The sequence below is a fragment of the Paroedura picta genome, chromosome 1 (genome assembly GCF_049243985.1).
Source record: "Paroedura picta isolate Pp20150507F chromosome 1, Ppicta_v3.0, whole genome shotgun sequence".
NCBI lineage: Eukaryota > Metazoa > Chordata > Lepidosauria > Squamata > Gekkonidae > Paroedura > Paroedura picta.
This window is the reverse complement of record NC_135369.1, coordinates 80,752,855-80,771,743: the sequence shown is the minus strand read 5'-3', so window position 1 is coordinate 80,771,743 and position 18,889 is coordinate 80,752,855. Positions and strand designations below refer to the sequence as shown.

The 18,889-nt window shown below is 42.1% G+C and overlaps 1 protein-coding gene across 6 annotated transcripts in view; it reads right to left on the bottom strand.

Moving 5' to 3' along the window:
• Window positions 1-18,889, bottom strand: part of PLD5 (phospholipase D family member 5) — a 143,456-nt gene that overhangs the window by 83,557 nt on the left and 41,010 nt on the right. For 2 of the 6 annotated variants that reach the window (XM_077344862.1, XM_077344852.1), the window contains exon 1: window positions 9,473-9,605. The exons of 2 other annotated variants lie outside the window; for them this stretch is intronic. Coding sequence is in view for 2 of the 4 variants with exons in the window: in XM_077344852.1 (XP_077200967.1) it covers window positions 9,473-9,475 (3 nt within the window). In the remaining 2 variants the exon portion in view is untranslated. Of the gene's footprint in view, window positions 1-6,992; window positions 7,183-9,472; window positions 9,606-18,889 lie in introns of those variants that run through there. 2 more of the 6 variants (XM_077344842.1, XM_077344871.1) reach the window with 2 other exon arrangements.

Here is an 18,889-nt window from a genome sequence, read left to right as displayed (position 1 = left end):
AAGGCAATTATAGAACAATTTGTATGCAATTTCTTGAAGGGCTTCACCACAGATCAATTGGAGGGAGCTTTTTGCTTGTAGGAGGCTCTAGAACAGATCAGTTTAATTCCTGTTCAAGGGAGAGCTAGCCCAAGGAGGTGAATATTTTCATACCATTTCAGATAGCTCTTTCCAAGACATGCTGCCCACAAGGGTTAAACATCTGGGTAAATAACAGACTCCCCTATATGTTCACTAGGCTTGCCAGATTCATGTCTGGAAATACCTTCAGATTTGGGGGCCTGAGAAGGGCAGAATTTGGGGAAGGAAGGGACTTCAATGGGGTATAATGACATAGAGTCCCCTTTCCAAAGCAGCCATTTTCTCCAGGTAATCCCATATCTGTTGCCTGGAGATTAGTTGTAATATAAGATCTCCAGCCACCATCTGGAGATTGGCAACTTTAATGTGCACATATCTTGTCTCCAATTCTGACTCATGTGCTTTTAAATACATTCCACAATCTACATGTATCAAAGTGATAATCTAAATACTATATGAATAGTGTGTTGTCCCCCCCCCCCGTCCAACTTTAATGAAAAGCAGTAATTGCTTATAATATGTAGATACTGGGTTGTTGCAGTCTTTGACTACAACAATAACAATAAACTGAAACTGAATCTTACAATATGGTACAGCTGTTCATTTCTGGCATCTGACTTTAGTAGATAAACACAATTATCAGAATAGTGAGAATAAATCACTGTTAAATCCAAATCATCAACAGGGCTCAATGATTTCCATGTGCCCACTCACCCAGGACATTATATATTGGTTGTTAGCGCTGCTGGAGAGTGCTCATGGAAAGCTGTTTGGGCTACAGAGGGTGAAAGAGAAAAAACAAAGGAAAGAAGCCACCTCAAAAGAAAGCCACCTGTGGTGGCTCACCCACATGCTGCAAGCACCACTTCCCACCATATCTATCTGCTATGACTTACAATCCCGACAGCTAAAATGTTTGATGTGCAGTGGTCGCAGCAGCAACCAAGCAGTGGTTATGGTTGCTAGCCACCTGGTGAGACCTGAAGAGCTCCTACTTTTATAACTGATCTCCAGATGACAGAGATCAGTTCCCCAGTAGAAAATGGTTGCTTTGTGAGATGGTCTCTACGGCACTGCATGAACCCCTTCCCTCCCCAAGCCCCATAATCTCCAGTCTCCATCCTCAAAATCTCCAGGTATCTCCCAGCCCAGTGCTGGCAACCCTATCTCTGCCTGCAGTAAAACTGAGAGTAATATCTGCAGTGCAACAAAAACATATTCTGAAAATTTCAGAAATCCTTTGTCTTCCTCTTCAAATATCAAAACCAAAAACAATAAACAAATACGTTTAACAAGTTCCTTTGGGTTTCTTCTGCAAAGTTTAGTACTTTGTCAGAACAAGCAGGAAATGGAGGTGGCTGTAGATGTTACAGTATTTTGTACATCATCATGAACTTCAAAAAGAAAGTTTCAAGAAGGAGGACTGAAGGACTAATGATGGACTTTAGTGCTCCATTCAGACAGGAAATTATTAACAAGAAAAAAAACCCTTCAACATCAAAAATACATTGCGGCACTTTAGGAATAAACAATCCCAAAATCTCTTAACACAAATTCAGCTTGAGTGTATTATGTGCTGTGAAAAACATCAAATACATTACAACTTTTACATTCACTACATGGAATGCACCAATTGGAGATTGTGGTAGAAGTTCTGGAGAATCAGCTACTGAAATTTCAGTACCTTCACTGCATAAGGTTGGTTGCTAGCCAAGAACACTGTTTTGCAGCCCTTAGGTGAAACACTAGAAATATGTAATCATAAACATAGAAAATATTGTCTGTCTGTCTGTTTGTTTATATACTGCCCTCCCTTTCCGCTCAGGACAGTTAGTCATGAGAAAAGAGGTGCTGCAGTTCTAAGTTGTGTCTTGATGGACCAGGGGACAAAAGGGCAAGATCTCAGCTAAGTGCTGTTTCCTGAGCCTGGCCTCTGTTTCCAGCCAGACACACTTTGTGGCTCAATTAGGACTGGCCCTGAGAGCGCCCGCCCCCACAAGATGGCTGCGCAGTGCTCAAGCCCACTCACCGCCATTCACAGCCTGCTTGCCAGTGGGGGCAGATCTCCAGCATCCAGCCACGCCTGCTGGTCACTGTATCCACAGCCACAGGAGGGGATGGCTGACCTCGGAGAGCCCAGCCTCCTGGTGATTGGACCAAGCCAAGACATGGCCCTGGAGATGGAACAGTGGCTCCGCCGGGAGGGGATGGCTCCCTGTCACCACTTACTCCCCACCCCAACAAAGGTGCCTGAGGCCTTTGCGACCTTTGGCAGCTGCTTCCCATGCACAGGTGACACGCTACGGCTCCCTGGCCACTCTTCCTCTCCTCTGCGCCACTCAATGGCCTCTGAACCTTGTGCGCTCTTCACTTTGTGGCCGCCCGCAGCTGATGCCACCTCCCCCACCCCCGCAAGCCATTCAATTTGCCCCTTCTGGCCTCTCCCAGGTGCTTTGCTGCCCCTGGCTACCATCTGTGCCTCCTTCCCACTCCTCCCTCCCTACCAAAGCCACCGACAAGCCCTCTGCACCTTTTGGTGTAAGCTTTGTGGTAGCAGCTGAAACGTGGGGCTCCTGGCCCGCTTTCCCTCCCCCTGCCCCTCCCCCTGCCCCGCAAAGTGCCCTCAGTGTCCTGTCCCGGAGCCAGGGGCTGGTCTAGCACCTCTTGCATTCTCATCTGCAACAGGCCTTGATGCTAGTACCTTGAATAAAAGTTCATTGGTCTTAAAGGTGTCACTGGACTCTAAATGTGTTAAATTGCATTTCGAATAAGCATTAAAAAGTCAGGCTTGTTATATACTTTCTTTTAGATTTCCTGAGAGTTTTCAGGAAGTTGTCTCTTATTGCAAACAGAAGTTTTTATCAACTCATGTTGTTGTTGTTAGGTGCGAAGTCGTGTCCGACCCATCGCAACCCCATGGACAATAATCTTCCAAGCCTTCCTGTCCTCTACCATTCCCCGGAGTCCATTTAAGTTCTCACCGAAGCTACTAGCCATACTAGTAGTGAAAAATACTAAAGTATTTAATTTAACTAACTGAATACTCAATCCTCAAGAAAACAAAACAACTCTCTTGCTTGTGAGGATTGAGGATTGAGTATCAGCTCATGTATAAAGACTATAAGCCAGCATGGTCGAGGCCAGCGTGAAAAACAGTTTGCTACTATCAGCACTGAATGGAGTACAAAGTTATACAGCAGCAGAGAACATTAATACTAACCTTTTCTTCATTCATGCACATTAATTTTTTCATGTTACCAATGTTTTTATATAGGTACATGAAGAATAGGAAAGGATTTGGAAAAGTATGGAAATGAATTTAAAGCCCTCTGTATCAACATTCCAGAAACAGCTGTCATCTCCATATGCATATATTGAAATTGCAGTGACTATTTTGATCAATTGAAGGTTAATAGACAGGGGGGAATAAACTTCTGAACTGGGGTTGCCAAGTTTCCCTTGACCACTGGTTGTTCTCAAAGAGCACTTCTGTCAGAGCTCTTTCAGCCTCACTTACCTCAAAGGGTGTTTGTTGTAGGGAGAGGAAGGGAAAGTGATTGTAAGCTATTTTGAGACTCCTTCATGTAGTGAAAAGTGGGATATAAAAACTTCTTGTGTTTCAAAAAGAAAGCTCCAAAAGGCATGCAAACTTTCATATATACCTCCAGTTACAATGAAGGGTAGATATTTATATATTGTAATATTAGCTTGGTGATATTTCACATCCTAGTTAAATTATCACAGGATAATTAAAATGAACCATACATCTTCTTGTGAAAAGCCTTCCAAACTCCCCAGTTAGAGAGTTGTAATTCTTTTTAGCATAGCACTGTTAACTCAAAAATATCAGGCAATCCTGAACAAAGATTGCAAGAGCAGTACCTGTGTAACTGAGATGCTTTATAATCTCTGAATTATATGGCAACATTTTTTCACATTCCATGCCTACTGGACAGGTCATTAATATGAGCGAAAGGTATATTTTCCAGCTTTTCAATATTCAGATTAACTTGCTTTATGTTTAAGGGCCAAACAACAAGGCATCCAGAAGTATTTATTCAGGTACCTGCATACATGTAGAAAGCAAGGTCTATTGAGCCAGTGATGGGAGATAAGCCTTGTCCCTGACTATTCTTAATTTCCTGACACTTCATTACTGGGTTTTTCTCTCTCTCCCAACCTTTTTCTGATACAGAAAGTAAGCCAGATAGTATGTGTGTGTGTGTGTGGGGGGGAGATATTTGAAACATTGAAGCAAACCAAGGTAAGGAAGGGCAGGGGCTAACATAGCTCCCCTTCTCCTGCATATGGTTTATGATGTAAAAGGAACACATCTGTATCCCCCTACTTTACAATTTAACAGGTAGGCTTGATTATATTTGTTATTTAACTGCTTTTTGTTTCTATGTTTTGCATCGCAACTATCTCATTTAGAAATACAAGTTCCAAAATGATACTACTTACTTTTTTTAAAGTATCCATTAATAACATAGAGACATTATCATCTAATTCACAGCTAAAATAATTTGCACAAGTATTTTAAAACATGTTGTCGGGCACATAGTTTTATCTCAGCCTTTAAAATTGCGAAGAGAATTCAATCCCATCCACAGATGTGTTCTTATATCTTCTTTTTATTGCCTCTAGTCTCTGATTTATTATTCTTTTTCTTGTACCCTAAGAGTGGACTTAAGAGGAGCCCCAGCACAATAGGTAAGTATTGGTTACCATAGCAACTCTCTATATTCTCAGAGTGCCACAATATAAACTTGATTCCTCTATGAAAACTAGGAAAGGCATGAAAAAATGGATTGGCAAACAGAAAACAGTCTTTATGGAACCCTGGAGAACAAGAACTAGAGCTTATTATGCTGGACAGCTTTACCAGACAACTTTTTATAATTCATTATAAGACAAAACATAAAGAAAAGAGTGTCTCAGATCTTAATTAACCTTGAGTCTCCATGAGAAAGGAAGACTATAAATGAACACAAATAATTGCTATGATGTAAGTGACATGAAATTTAAAATATGATAGTTGTACCACCTTCAACAACTATTTTATCAAGAATAAATTCTGAATACAAATGAAAACAATATTTTTATACTTTATTTATGACATTTTAAACAGTCCCAACACAGAATGAGTTAGACTGCAATTCTGACAAAGATAATAAATGTCCAATTAAGATTTTAAAAATCAGGAAAATTGATTTTTATTTAAAATAAAATCCATTAAAAAAACTCTGAGCCACCTAAGTCTCACTCAAACGGCTTAAGACTTTCAAAGGAGGCTGAGAGGCCCATTGCATGTACCCCCACATGATGCAGTCCCACAGTGCTAGAAGAGCTGGTTTTCATACCCTGCTTTTCTCTACCCTAAGGAGTTGCAAAGTGGCTTGCAATTGCCTTCTCTTTCCCTCCCCACAACAGGCACCTTGTGAGGTAGGTGGGCTGAGAGACTTCTGAAAGAACTGTGACTGACCCAAGGTCACCAGCTCTTAACCACTACACCACACTGGTTTTCATACTAGACTTACTAGATAATATATGTTAGGGTACTACAACCATGTGAGCAGGGACAATCATGGGCTTTCCCCCTGTAATTCTAACCCAGCTTGCTGGGGGGTAAAACGGTAATGACTAGGGAAGGGAATGGCAAACCACCCCGTATTGAGTCTGCCAAGAAAACACTAGAGAGCGTCACCCCAAAGGTCAGACATGACTTGGTACTTGCACAAGGGATACCTTTACCTTTACCTTCACAACATACCTTTAAGGCACAAGAAAGACAGCTAACACAGTGTAGTTAAGACCAGCAAAATCTAATCTGGAGAACTGGGTTTGGATCCCCTTTCCTTCACATGCAGCCAGCTGGGTGACCTTGGACCAGTCAGTTCTCTCAGAACTCTTATCTCCACCTACCTCAAAAGATGACAGTTATGGGGAAGGGAAGGTGATTGTAAGCTCCTTTGAGACTCCTTAAGGTACAGAAAAGCAGGGTATATAAACCTACTCTTCTTCATTTCCTTTGCAGAAAATTATATATTAAATTGTCACAATTTTTCCTGTGTGATCTAATTTTCCTTCTATGGGCTACTTTTGTTATGGTTTTAGCTGCCATAAGGATCCTTGTTCTTATAGAGTCATGTGGAAATATTTCTATGGGATGTTTATCACATGTATCTCAGGAATAACTCTCTTGGGGTCCCCATTCTTCTGCATGGTATATACTTCATTCTTGGTTCCCCAGTTATATATGTTGCAGTATAGCTAATATCTCTTTGAGCAAGCAATTCATTTCTCATTCTGTTGCTCTGTGCACTCTGCTATTAATAGGAGATTGTTTATTTATTTATTTGTTTATTTGTTTATTAATTCACATTTATATACCACCCTCCCCGAAGGCTGAGGGCGGTTTACATGGAACTGAAGAAACTATACAGAAAACATTACATATAACTAATTATTACATTAATATTATTAACTGATAACAAAGGTAACTATAACATTTAACAATAATAATACAACAATAATACAACAGGTCCAGGGGGCTTGATGGATTTCTGGGGGGGGGGAGAGCGGGATCAGGGGCCCTGCTGATGTTGTTGATTAATTTATTGTGCCTGGTCTCAGCCAAATGCCTTGTAGAGGAGCTCTCTTTTGCAGGCCCTGCGGAACTGCTTTAGCTCTGTCAGGGCCCTGATCTCTTCTGGGAGCTCGTTCCACCAAGTGGAGGCCAGGACAGAAAAGGCCCTGGCCCTGGTCGAAGCCAGGCGGACTTCTTTAGGGCCAGGGATCATCAGCCAGTTGGTGGCAACGTAGCATAATGCTCTTTTGGGGGCATAGGCAGGGAGGCGGTCCCTTAGGTACACTGGGCCCTGACCATGTCTAGCCTTGAAGGTAATTACCAGAACCTTTGGCTTGATCCGGAATTCAACTGGCAACCATTGCAGTCGGTGGAGGATGGGCCGGATGTGGGATCTCCATGGTGTTGCTGTGAGGATCCTGGCTGCTGCGTTTTGGACCAGTTGTAGTTTCCGGGTCAAGGCTAAGGGCAGGCCTGTGTAGTTCTCCTTTTTAGAAACATTTAATAGTTACCTGATAGGGATGTCAAAAATAATTTAACCATATGAAATACTTTGGAATTTTTTTCATTATATATAATTTCTTATAATATCTTAGAATGCATATGCTTTTTAAACAAATGATGATTTCATGACTGCATATTTTTCTTGTATAGTTGGTATTGACAGGGTGGGTACTGTTTTCAGGTGGCCCTGATTTACTGGCATGGTACAGCATACTATTTTTATTGCCCGGACTGATCTTGTAAACCTTGATTCTCTAAATATGCCCACGCCATGAATTTCTCTTTGATTAACCTGAGAGAGTCATACCTTACTTTTTGTTTGACATCAGAATTAATTCTGCATCAACCATCAGATCTGTGGTTGGGGCCCAATAAACACCACTGAACAAAACCAACCTCTCTGTCAAAGTTCCATGTACTTCATCTGGGCGGATAAAATTTCTCTGGCCCTCCCACTCCCCCTACTGAAAGATTATTAACAGGCAATGAAGACAGAACAGTTTTAGCTGTTTAATATTTTAATTATTTGTTATAGATTATATATTTATATTTTTTATCTTATCTTATTTGATGTATTACTACTACTACTACTACTACTACTACTACTACTACTACTACTGTCTAACATGTGTTTTATTTATCTTTAGTTTTTGAAGTTTAAAAGATTATTTAGAACAACAGTCAAGTACAACACTGAGGAGGAGTAAGTTGTTTGTCATAGTATCCACCATATTAAATTCTGGCATAGAAATTAAAACATAAAATAGAAACCTTAGGTATGAAGAAGAAGAAGATTTGGTTCTTATATACCACTTTTCTCTACCCAAAGGAGTCTCAAAGCGGCTTACAGTCACCTTCCCTTTCCTCTCACTACAATGGACACCCTGTAAGGTGTGTGAGGCTGAGAGAGCCCTGATATCACTGCTCGGTCAGAACAGTTTTCTCAGTGCCGTTGCGAGCCCAAGGTCACCCAGCTGGCTGCATGTGGGGGAGTGTAGAATATAACCCAGCATGCCAGATTAGAAGTCCACACTCCTAAACACTACGCCAAACTGGCTCTCATGAAATACTCTTTCTGGTCATTCCTCACACAGATTCAACAGTTAAAGGGTTCAGGTTCTGACAAAACAACAAGCTGGAACATCAGCAATCGTTTTAGTCTGTCACTGATTTCTCTGCTTGCGCTGCATGCTACAAGTATGATTCAGAATCACACAGAGCTTGAAGAAACCGCAAAGTGTCACCCAGTTCAGCCCCCCCCCCTCAGCTTCTTGGGGATTCTTAAACTCAGTCACACATGACAAGATAAAGTCAGATACTGACAAAAACTTGTCAGTATCAAAAAATGCTTTAAAAGTCTTGTGGTCTGTAGGCTGTATAATACAACTTTCTCAGATTTTTAAAAATAAACTGCCACAGAATTTCTTCTGTAATTTAAATTAGAACACTTCACTCATTAGCAGTCAAAAAGGCACATTATAGTAGTTGATCCTTCTGTTGCCTTGGTGAACTCATTATTTCCATTATCATTTTAACCTTTTGTTCAGATAAATAGATAAAATGAAGGGTTTAGTTCTCAAACATTGACTTGTATGTTTAGTTGAGAATTACTGCCTGTTCTTTTTTCAGTTAAGGTAGATCCAAATGTTAATAGTAACGGCTGTGCAGCCTTCCTTCTTCTGCCGCTAGTAATTATGTATCCTTTAACAATGTGATGCTTTAATTAAAACAAAACAAAAACAAACAAGGCTAACATCTGCAGTGTAAAAGACACAGATACAGCTTTCTGGGTCTGAACATTTTACTGCATGTATCCAAAGCACTATTTTTTTCTCCTTATTGGAATATCTTGTTTTAATTCTTTTTTCTTTTTAAAAGGGGGGGGCAGTAAATATATGGGCATTTTACACATATTGAGCCACTAGAAGAAATTCAACATCTGCACTGTGTTCTTGGAGCACTTCTTTTATTTACATCTGAATGCACATAACTGCCTCTGACTAGGCTACTGAAAACATGAACACAACTGCCCTTACTGAGAGCAAAGATTCTCTAGTTCACCAGGCATCTTAGAATCAAAAGGCTTTAGCTAGATTCACAATACCATCGGGACCAATGATATTTGTCACCAACTTGTCTTTTGTTCCTAGCAAAATATTGACACTCCTATTGTTAGCCACTTGCAGTCTGGTCCAAATATTACACTGCTGTGTTTATTAGCAGGTTTCATGCATCGTTTCCATTTCCAAGTAGCAATATTTTCCCTTAATCTGATGAAATAATTAAAGAGCTTCTTACCATTCTGATCCTGTACTGCCAAGCAGTGCCAAAGGAGCTGTGTCTGTAGTGCTGCTTACAGGAGGTTTGGTGGAATGGAGTGTTTTATGTGTGGAAAATGTATCACCACAGCTTACATTTCAGTCAGTCAAATGCTAGGCTTGAAGCTTTGGAAATTATCAGCCAATCCAGGCAGGGGATAGCAACACGAAAAGGAGGGATTGCAACATGAAGCCAACTGCTCACATAGCTTTTTATTTTTATTTTTTTAAGATGCATGTTATCTTAGGTACATTTTTAATTTTCTATGTGGCAGAGAATAAAATCCTCTTTATTCAAAAGGCATTCGCATGTAGTATCGAATCTTATTTTGAAGATAGATTAACCATACGCATTGTGCAGATGTACAGTATATATACTATATAACAAACAAAGGTCTGCTATACTACCTGAATCCTGACTCTGTTATTCCAGTCATGGGCTTCTCCTAAACCCCTAGTGCCTGTAACTGAGAAAATGGAATGGCTTATGCTGCAGACAAAATGTGCATCGACATGCTGGTGTGAAGGGGGGGTGTCCCTTTTCTTTGCAATATTAGTTTCAAATATATAAACATATTTACCAGGACAAATGCAAGCAATTAGATGACTCAGAAATTTAAGGGAATAATAAATAACTTCAATACCAAACAACTTGGGATGCAATTCACCGCTTTTGCTGTGAGATAGCATGTTAGCTGAACAAAAGCCAAATGCCATTGTGAGCCTGTATCACATTTCTCCTCTGGAAACTTCAGAGTCAGCTAGGTGCCTGATACATACAGGAACAGTCTGGGTACAAACAATAGCCTTACATCACAAAGAAATATGAAGAATTGGTTATTTTAAAAAGTAATCAGACTGCAAAGCAGCAGACTTATGTAAACTGATTTTGCACATTTATGACTGAAGCTTACTGAATGCACAATGGGGCAGCAAAAATGGTTCCATTCCCCCTGTTCACCTCTACCCTGTCCTATATGCAATATATGCATATGTGTGTATGAATGTAGACAAGAGTTATGACTCTATTCTCTTTAGTTTCCCTATAAGGCTGTGATACTAAAAATATTCAACATCCTGTTGAGAGTTTGGAGGTCGAAGTAATGATTACGGGCTGTGCTTTTGACTGCTTTAAATAATTCCTTATGAGTAGGATTCAGAAAGTTGTTGTTGAAGACCAGTTGTTAGTGGTGTGGGACTTGCCTTGTGTTTCTATCAAGTATTAGGCAGTACTTGTACATCATACCCATTCTTCAGACAGTCCATTGGCTACCAATCAGTTACTGGGTTCTGGTTTTCACCTACAAACCCATTAATGGTCTTGGACACACATTCCTGCAGGGCCATCCTTTCTGTTCTGCTCCACCACAACTGTTTCACTCATATGAACAAGAGCTTCGGAAGGCAGCACCCACCAAATGGGTAAGAACTGTAATTTCCCATTCATACAAATATAATTTCTCGTTGTCAACTCTTTCTACCCCTAGCATAATTTTATAAACTTGATGTTTATAAATTTATTATGTCTCCCTCTTAGTTGTCTCTTTTCTAAACTGAAAAGTCCCAGATTCTTCAGGCTTTTCTCATAGGGAAGGAGCTCCAGCCTCTGACTCATCTTGGAATACTTTTTCTGTACTTTTTCAGCTCTGCAATGCCCTTTTTGGGATAGAGTGACCAAAACTGTACAATAGATTCCAAGTGAAGGCACAGCAGAGATCTATACAGAAGCATTATAGTATCCTCCCCTTTATGTACAATCCCATTTCTAATAATCTCTGATTTTGCCCTTTTCACTGCTGTACACAGAATTGACACCATCATTGAGCTATCCACTATGACCCCAAGATTTTTTTCAGATTCAGCAGGCTCACGCCCCATTAGCCTATGCTTTAAGCCCCAAAGTGCATCAATTTATATTTACCAATACTGAACTGCATTTGCCACATTGTCACGTAATTCAGTTTATAGAGGTCCTTGTGAAGCTCTTTAGTCAGTCTTGGTTTTTACCATCTGGAATAATCTTGTGTTATCTGTAAACTTGGCGACTATGCTTCTCACTCCTAGTTCCAGATATTTTATGAATAAATTAAATATTACTGGCCCCAACACCAATCCTTGTGCAACCCTATTGTTTACTTCCCTCCATTGTGAAACAATCCATTTATTTCTACTCTTTGCTTCCTGTAATTTAGCAGTTATTAATCCATAAGAAAATCAATCCTCTTATCCTATGATTGCCATATTTACTCAGGAGTCTTTGGTCAGATACCTTGTCAAAACCCTTTTGAAATTTCAGGGATATAACATCTGCTGGTTCACCATGGACTACATGCTTGTTTTCTTTTTCAAAGAGCAACAAAATGTTGGAGAAGCAGAATTTTACAGAAGGCACACTGATTTTTTTCTCTCAGGAAGCTTTGTTCCTCTATGACCAATTACACATGGAAGCAGCCATGCCAGGCTGCTGCCGGGTCCTTACGGTGGGGTGACATGCCCCACCTCTTCCTGCACACACACAAGAGAGGGAATCCCCAGCATATGCAGGCTGCCCCAGTGTAGCGCACAAGTGTGCACAACACCTGGGCTGGAAGAGCCCGGTGCACTGTGTGGCAGTGGTGGCAGCAGGGGGCAGGGAGCCCCCATCGCACAATGGCAGGAGAGTGGCATGCAGCTCTCCTGCCAAGGTGGGGGTGGGAGAATGCCCTGTCTAGCTCTGAGGCTCCGTGGAGATGACAGGGGCATGTGGTGTCCCTGCAGGGACACTGTAGGTTGGGGTGGAGCTGGGCCATTGGGCTTCCAATTATGCATGGAGCTGGCACCAGAGGGCCATGGATGGTGCTCGCAGTATTGCAGGGAATGTGGGAGTTCCTGTATTTGCATACTGTGGGTCATCTGAGGTGCTGTGCCAGGCCAGGGCCAGGATGGGGGCAGTGTCATGCATAATCAAGGATAAGCCCCACTGCGCTGCTGCTGGCAGCCTGGGCTACCCACCCCATGCATAATCAGTCTATGTGCCTAATAATTCTCTTAAATTTCAATTTCTATTAAGGAAGATTGGGTCCCTCCCTGCAGAAGCCCCATGTGCCGGACTTCTGGGCAAGGACCCAAGGGCAGTGTTGTGTTGCAGCTACCAGGCATGGAGGAGGTGGGGGGGAGGTTATAGAACTGGAATGTGCTGCCATTATTATTGTTGATTTATTGTTTTTACAGATTTTATTGTAAAACACCACAAGCCAGCAGGGTCCAGGAGTTAGCGGTTAATAAAAGCGATGAGGAGGAGGAGGATATGCCTGGGACAGACCTTATACTGACTGGCCTGTAACATCCTGGTTCCCCTCTGGATTCCTTTTTTTTAATGGTGTAACATTGCTAATCTCCGATGTTCTGCTACAGCAGCTGAAAATGTAATGATCGGTTACATGTATAGGTTGGTGGAGCAATTACCTCACATCTGAGTTTCCTAGGAACTATGGAGCATGTGCCATCTGGACTTGAAGGCTTATCAGATTTTCATTTTCCCAGTAGATCTACACCTTCATATCGGTCACCTCAATTTGCCTCAGTTCTTCATACTCAATTCCTGTAAATAGTGGCTGTGGCAGGGTACATGCCCCACACTTTCCACAGTGAACCCAGAAGCAAAATAGTAATTGAGTTTCTCTGCTATCTCTGCATCTTCTTCTAGCAATTCTTTTATTCCTTTGTCATCCAAACCCCCCTCCCCAATTTTTTTTTGCTGGTTTCCTGCTCAAGATATATTTTTAAAAATGGGACATACCAGCACTAACCAGTTATGAAGGCAGAAAAGCCAGCAGGGGAGTAGGGGATATCCTGTGTTTTGCAGAGTGCCACATGTATGATTATCTACCCACTGGGTGGAAATCATGGATGTGTGCTTGCTACACAGAGCTCTTGGCTCTCAGAAAGTTCATTCCCTTGAGGCTGGGGTTGCCAGCCTGGAGATGCTGAGGCAGACAGAGAGGTTTGGGGAAGAGATCCTCAGGGACTTAGCAAAACAAACTCTCTCCTGTGCTGACAGCTGTTCTTCTGTTGTGGAATGTTTCAGGCTGAAAGTTGGAGGGTGTCAGTCTGAGATGGAGGAATGTGATCCTTTAGCAAGGACCCTTTTCTTAGGCAGTAGACCAATATCTTCTTGTACCAAGAATATCCCTCTGGGATTGGAGAGGAATGTGGGCTTTTGGTAGTGGGTAATTTGATCATTAAGAATATAGAGAGGGGTCTGTGAGAGGCATTTTTGACTGCACTTGCCTGCCTGGTGCGAAGGTTATGGACATCCCTTGCTGTCTAGGTAGTTTAATAGAGTTAGCAAGGAGGAGTTAGCAATCATGATGCACATTGGGAAATGTAGTCTTGTAGTCCTGGTGGAAAAAATTAGGTTACTAGGCAGAAAATTAAAGGCCAGGAACTCAAAGGCAGTGGCATTCTCAGAATTGCTTCTGGTTCTACATGCAGGGCCAACTAGGCAGGCACAGTGCTTGGATGAGAAAGTGGTGTCAGGAGAGGGTTTAGATTTGTTAGGCACTGGGGAACCTTTTGGGATAAGCTGAACTGGTACAAAAGATGGGCTTTACTTGAACCAAAAGGCTGCTGGCAATTAATATCAAAGAGGTGGCAGAAAAGCTTTTAACCTAATCCCAAGAGGAAACTGACAGAAGTTGGGGGCCCTCCAGTTTGGGACAAATCAGTCCAAAGGGATGATTATGTAAACAGGATAATATTGGTAGGAGGCTAATAGCACTTCAAAATGAGGATATGATAGCAAATAAGGGCCATCTGTGGTGACTAAGGGGCTGAGGGTTACTGGAGAGGGAAACACATTATCGGTGTCTATGTGTCAATGCTAGAAATCTCTGAGCCAAGATCGGGGGGCTAGAGTTCTTGGTACTCAATGACAATTGAGATACAGTAGGTATCTCAGAAATATGGTGGAATGGGGAAAATCTATGGGATACAGCTATCCCTGGGTATAACAGACAGGATAGAGAGGGATATGTTGGGAGATGTTGCATTGTATATCAAAGAGGAAATAGAATCCAATAAGCTAGAAAGCATCAGGATCATAACTACAAAAGAAGCAATATGGCTGGAAATACAGAGCCTTAAGGGTTACTTAAAGGTGGTAAAGGTATACTCTTAACCACCTGATCAAACCCTTTAGGCTGAAACTGAAATGGAGAGGGAAATAAGAGTAGTGACTAGGGCAGATAATGCTATAATACTGGGAGTCTTCAATTACCCTCTCACTGACTAGGTGAACATGTACTTGCTTTGTTATAGGAATATATAATGTTATAGGAATAAAATTCCTAGACATCATAAACGACTGTGCACTAGAACAGTTGATCATGGAGACAGCCAGAGTGGTAGTGATTTTGGACTTGGTTCTGAGACAGTCTCAAGAAGTGATGAGAAATTCAGAGGTTGTTGCACCAACTGGGAACAGTGATCACAATGCTATTTTCAGCATTCAGCTCAATAAAAGGTTACCCCTAAAATCCAAAAACTCTTACACAATTTCAAAAGAGGGAACTTTGCAAAATTAAGGGAATAGTAAAAAGGAAGATGAATGGGAAACACAAGACAGTCAAATCACTAGAGGATGCTTGGAAGCCATTTAGAACTCCATTAATTGAAGCTCAAATAGAATGCATTCCACAGGTTAGGGAAGGCACTGCCAAGTCTAAAAGAATGCCTGTATGGTTAACAATGCAAGTCAAGAAAGAAGCTTCTTTTAAACAATGGAAGGTCTACTCCAATGGACTGAACAGAAGTGACCACAGGTTTTGTAAGAGAAAATGCAAGGCAATAATTTGGAATGCAAAAAGATGTTGAGGAGTGGGTTATTAAAAGCAACAAGGCAAAAAATAAACATTTCTTTAAATGTATCTGGCACAGAAAACAAGTCAGAGAAGTAGCAGGGGGGTTGGATGACAAAGGTATAAAGGGATTGCTAAATGCAGATGCAGAGATAGCAGAGAAACGCAATGATTTTTTTGCTTCTGTGTTCATTGTGGGGCATATACCCATACCACAGCCACTATTTTCAGGAAGAGAGTCTGAAGAACAGAGAAATGAAGTTCTGGATAAAAACTGATAAATCTTCAGATCCTAATGGTATTCACTCCAGGGTTCTTAGGGAACTCAAATGATAGTTGATCTACTAACCTGCAGAGGAGAGGACACGCAGTAATGGGTTTAAACTACAAGTACAATGATATAGGCTTGATATCAGGAAAAAAATTTTCACAGTCAGAGTAGTTCAGCAGTAGAATAGGCTGCCTAAGGAGATGGTGAGCTCCCCCTCACTGGCAGTCTTAAAGCAAAGGTTGGATACACACTTTTCTTGGATCCTTTAGGATGCTTAGGGCTGATCCTGCGTTGAGCAGGGGGTTGGACTAGATGGCCTGTATGGCCCCTTCCAACTCTATGATTTTTTGATTCTATGATTCTATCAGTTGCTATAGCAAAATGACTGGAGATTAGCAAACATCACACCAATATTTAATAACAGATCTTGAGGGAAACCAGTCAGGATTCCTTGGAGAAAGTGAACAAGCATGTAAACAATTGTAACCCAGTGGACATTATACACTTGGAATTTCAAAAGACTTGATACATGTTCAGCTAAAGTGTGGCAAGGATACAAATTACCACGTTTACACGTACTCAGATGCAGCTCTACATTACATCCAATGCACTAAGTAAGCAAATGGATACAATTCTGCTGGCCCATCCATTCATTTAGAACAGTGGTCCCCAACCCCTGGTCTGGGAACCAGTACCGGTTCATGGATCAGTTGGTACGGGCTTTGGCTTCTCCTCTTCCTCCTCCCCGGCTGCTGCCTCGGGGGCTGCCCTGCCACTCTGCCACTGGCTCACCTTTGGTGCTCTCCAGTGGCCGCCATGGCTGGGGATTCAGGGGACAGCATTGAAATGGCTGACCTCCTTCCTCTGGAATCGGACACAGAGGGCAGCGGTGGGGGAGGAGTTGTCAGCCTCAATGGCACTCCCGTATGAGGAGCCTCAGAAGGTGATTCTCTCCCCCTCACTCTTTAACATCTATATGTGCCCTCTAGCCCAGCTGGTCTGGGGCTTTGGGCTGGGTTGTCACCAATATGTGGATGACACCCGGCTCTACCTTTTTGTGAGATGGATGGCCAGACTCCTCCTCCCCCACCCAGATACATTTGCCAACTGTTTGGAGGCAGTGGCTGGGTGGCTCAGGAAGAGTTATCTGAAACTCAACCCCTCCAAGATGGAGGTCCTGTGCTGGGTGGAAAGGGACAGGATCAGGCAGCGTACTTACCATGCCTGAATAGGGTGCAACTAACACCTGCATCGTCCACCAGGAATTTAGGTGATATCTTTGATGCTTCCCTTTCTATGGAGGCTCAGATCATGAAGGTAGCCTGGATGGCATTTTTCCATCTATGCCAGGTGTGGCTACTAGCGCCCTACCTGTCCTCGGACCATTTGGCCACAGTGATCCATGCAATGGTTACTTCCAGATTAGACTACTATAACTCACTCTACACAGGCTTACCCTTGTTCCTGATCCAGAAATTACAGCTGGTACAGAATGCAATTGCAAGGGTCCCCACTAGCAGTGGTAGTCAACCGGTGGTCCTCCAGATGTTTGCTGGCAGGGGCTCATGGGAATTGTAGTCCATGAACATCTGGAGGACCACAGGTTGACTACCCCTGCTCACTAGAATACCTTGGAGGACCCATATTCAGCTGGTGCTACGACAACTGCACTGGTTAACAGTCTGTTTCCAGATCAAATTCAAGGTTTTGGTTTTAAACTTTAAGGCTAAACATGGCTGGGGCCCTGCCTATCTGAGGGACTGCCTGTCTGTCTATGCTCCCCTTAGAGCACTCTGCTCTGCAGGTAGGAGTCTACTGGTTATCCTGGGCCTTTTTGACCTTGGCAGAATGAGCTCTAGGAAGAGCTAAGGGCCTTGACGGAGTTGTTAAGGTTTCGCAGGGCCTGCAGGATGGAGCTCTTCCACCAGACATTTGGCTGAGGACAGGGAGAGGATACTCAGAGTTACAATCTTGAGGTCCTGTCCAGTGCTTTCATGTAGCTATAGAAGATCACAACCAGATAGCTACCTATGACAACTAAGGTATGTGAATATGGCTGGAGTGATGGAGTTGGGGGATGTTTGTATTTTTGTATTTGTCTGCCATCTTCTTTTACTGTGTTTTTTGGGTTGATGTGCAGTATTTTAATGGGGGCTGGTTACTGTGTAACCATTGATATGTTTTAATATTTTACTGTTTTACTGTGAGCTGTCTTAAGCCATTACCTAGTACTGGGAGAGGCAAGATATAAATCTTAAAATATATTAATACATAATTTTTGGACTTATCCAAGCCAAACTTCCCTTCCCTGCATTTAAACGAGCCAAACCAGCTGCTTCACAGGTCCTTTAATCACCTCTCTGCTTACTCAGGCAGTGTCTGAGAAAGTGGGGGAGAGGTGGCAGATACACTTAAAATATCTGGTCCTCTTGTCAGTATCCGTTGTTTGGTGGGGCACTCTGCAAATGACTCCCCAATGCCTCTTGCAGACAGCACTGCCTGCAAAAGCACAGGGAGGCATTTTTTAAAAGTGCCACACCAAACAGCTGATGACAGGTCAGCTGTTTGGCAGGTGCTCTCTTCCCCCTTTCTCATAAAGTGAAGATGCTTTCTGTTGCCGAAGAAGGGGAGCATGTGCACAACCCCCCTCCCAAGCTTTTTGGATTCAGCCAAAGTAATTTGGCCAAATCCGAAAAAATGAAGTGTGCTTTGGGTGCTTTGGATTTGGCCTGAATCAGTTCAGGATGAATCCGAAATGGTCCCATTTTTGTATGCACTTGCCTAATAGACACATATTAGATAGTACTCCTTTTATAGACAATATAAGAGCTACAGTGTTCCTTTCCCATCATACCCACATACTTTTGGAATAGTTTTTAAAATTTCCATTTATATGCTTTTTTATTAAACAAGGCTAACCCCACTTGTTTTCCCAAGCAGTGTCTCAGTATATAATAACATTTTCCATTTTTTTAAAAAAAAAACATCACAAAAATGCACAATCTTCTGTTTTATAAGGGGAACAGAAAATTATTTCTTCATAGATAGCCAGCATCTCCTTGATCTTGCAGATGTACAACGTTCTTGCCTCTGATGCCAGATCAGATGGTATCAGTGGTATCATAGTACTGCAAAGTAAATGGTTTTCACTATCAGGTAGATGATTGTATAAGCCCCACAAAAATTATAGTTCGCTTGGGATCCAGAATCTGAACATATAAATAAAATGGTAAGAGGGTGCTGGGAGGAGTTGGGACTTATTGCCTACCAATCATGCAGGCTGTCCCAG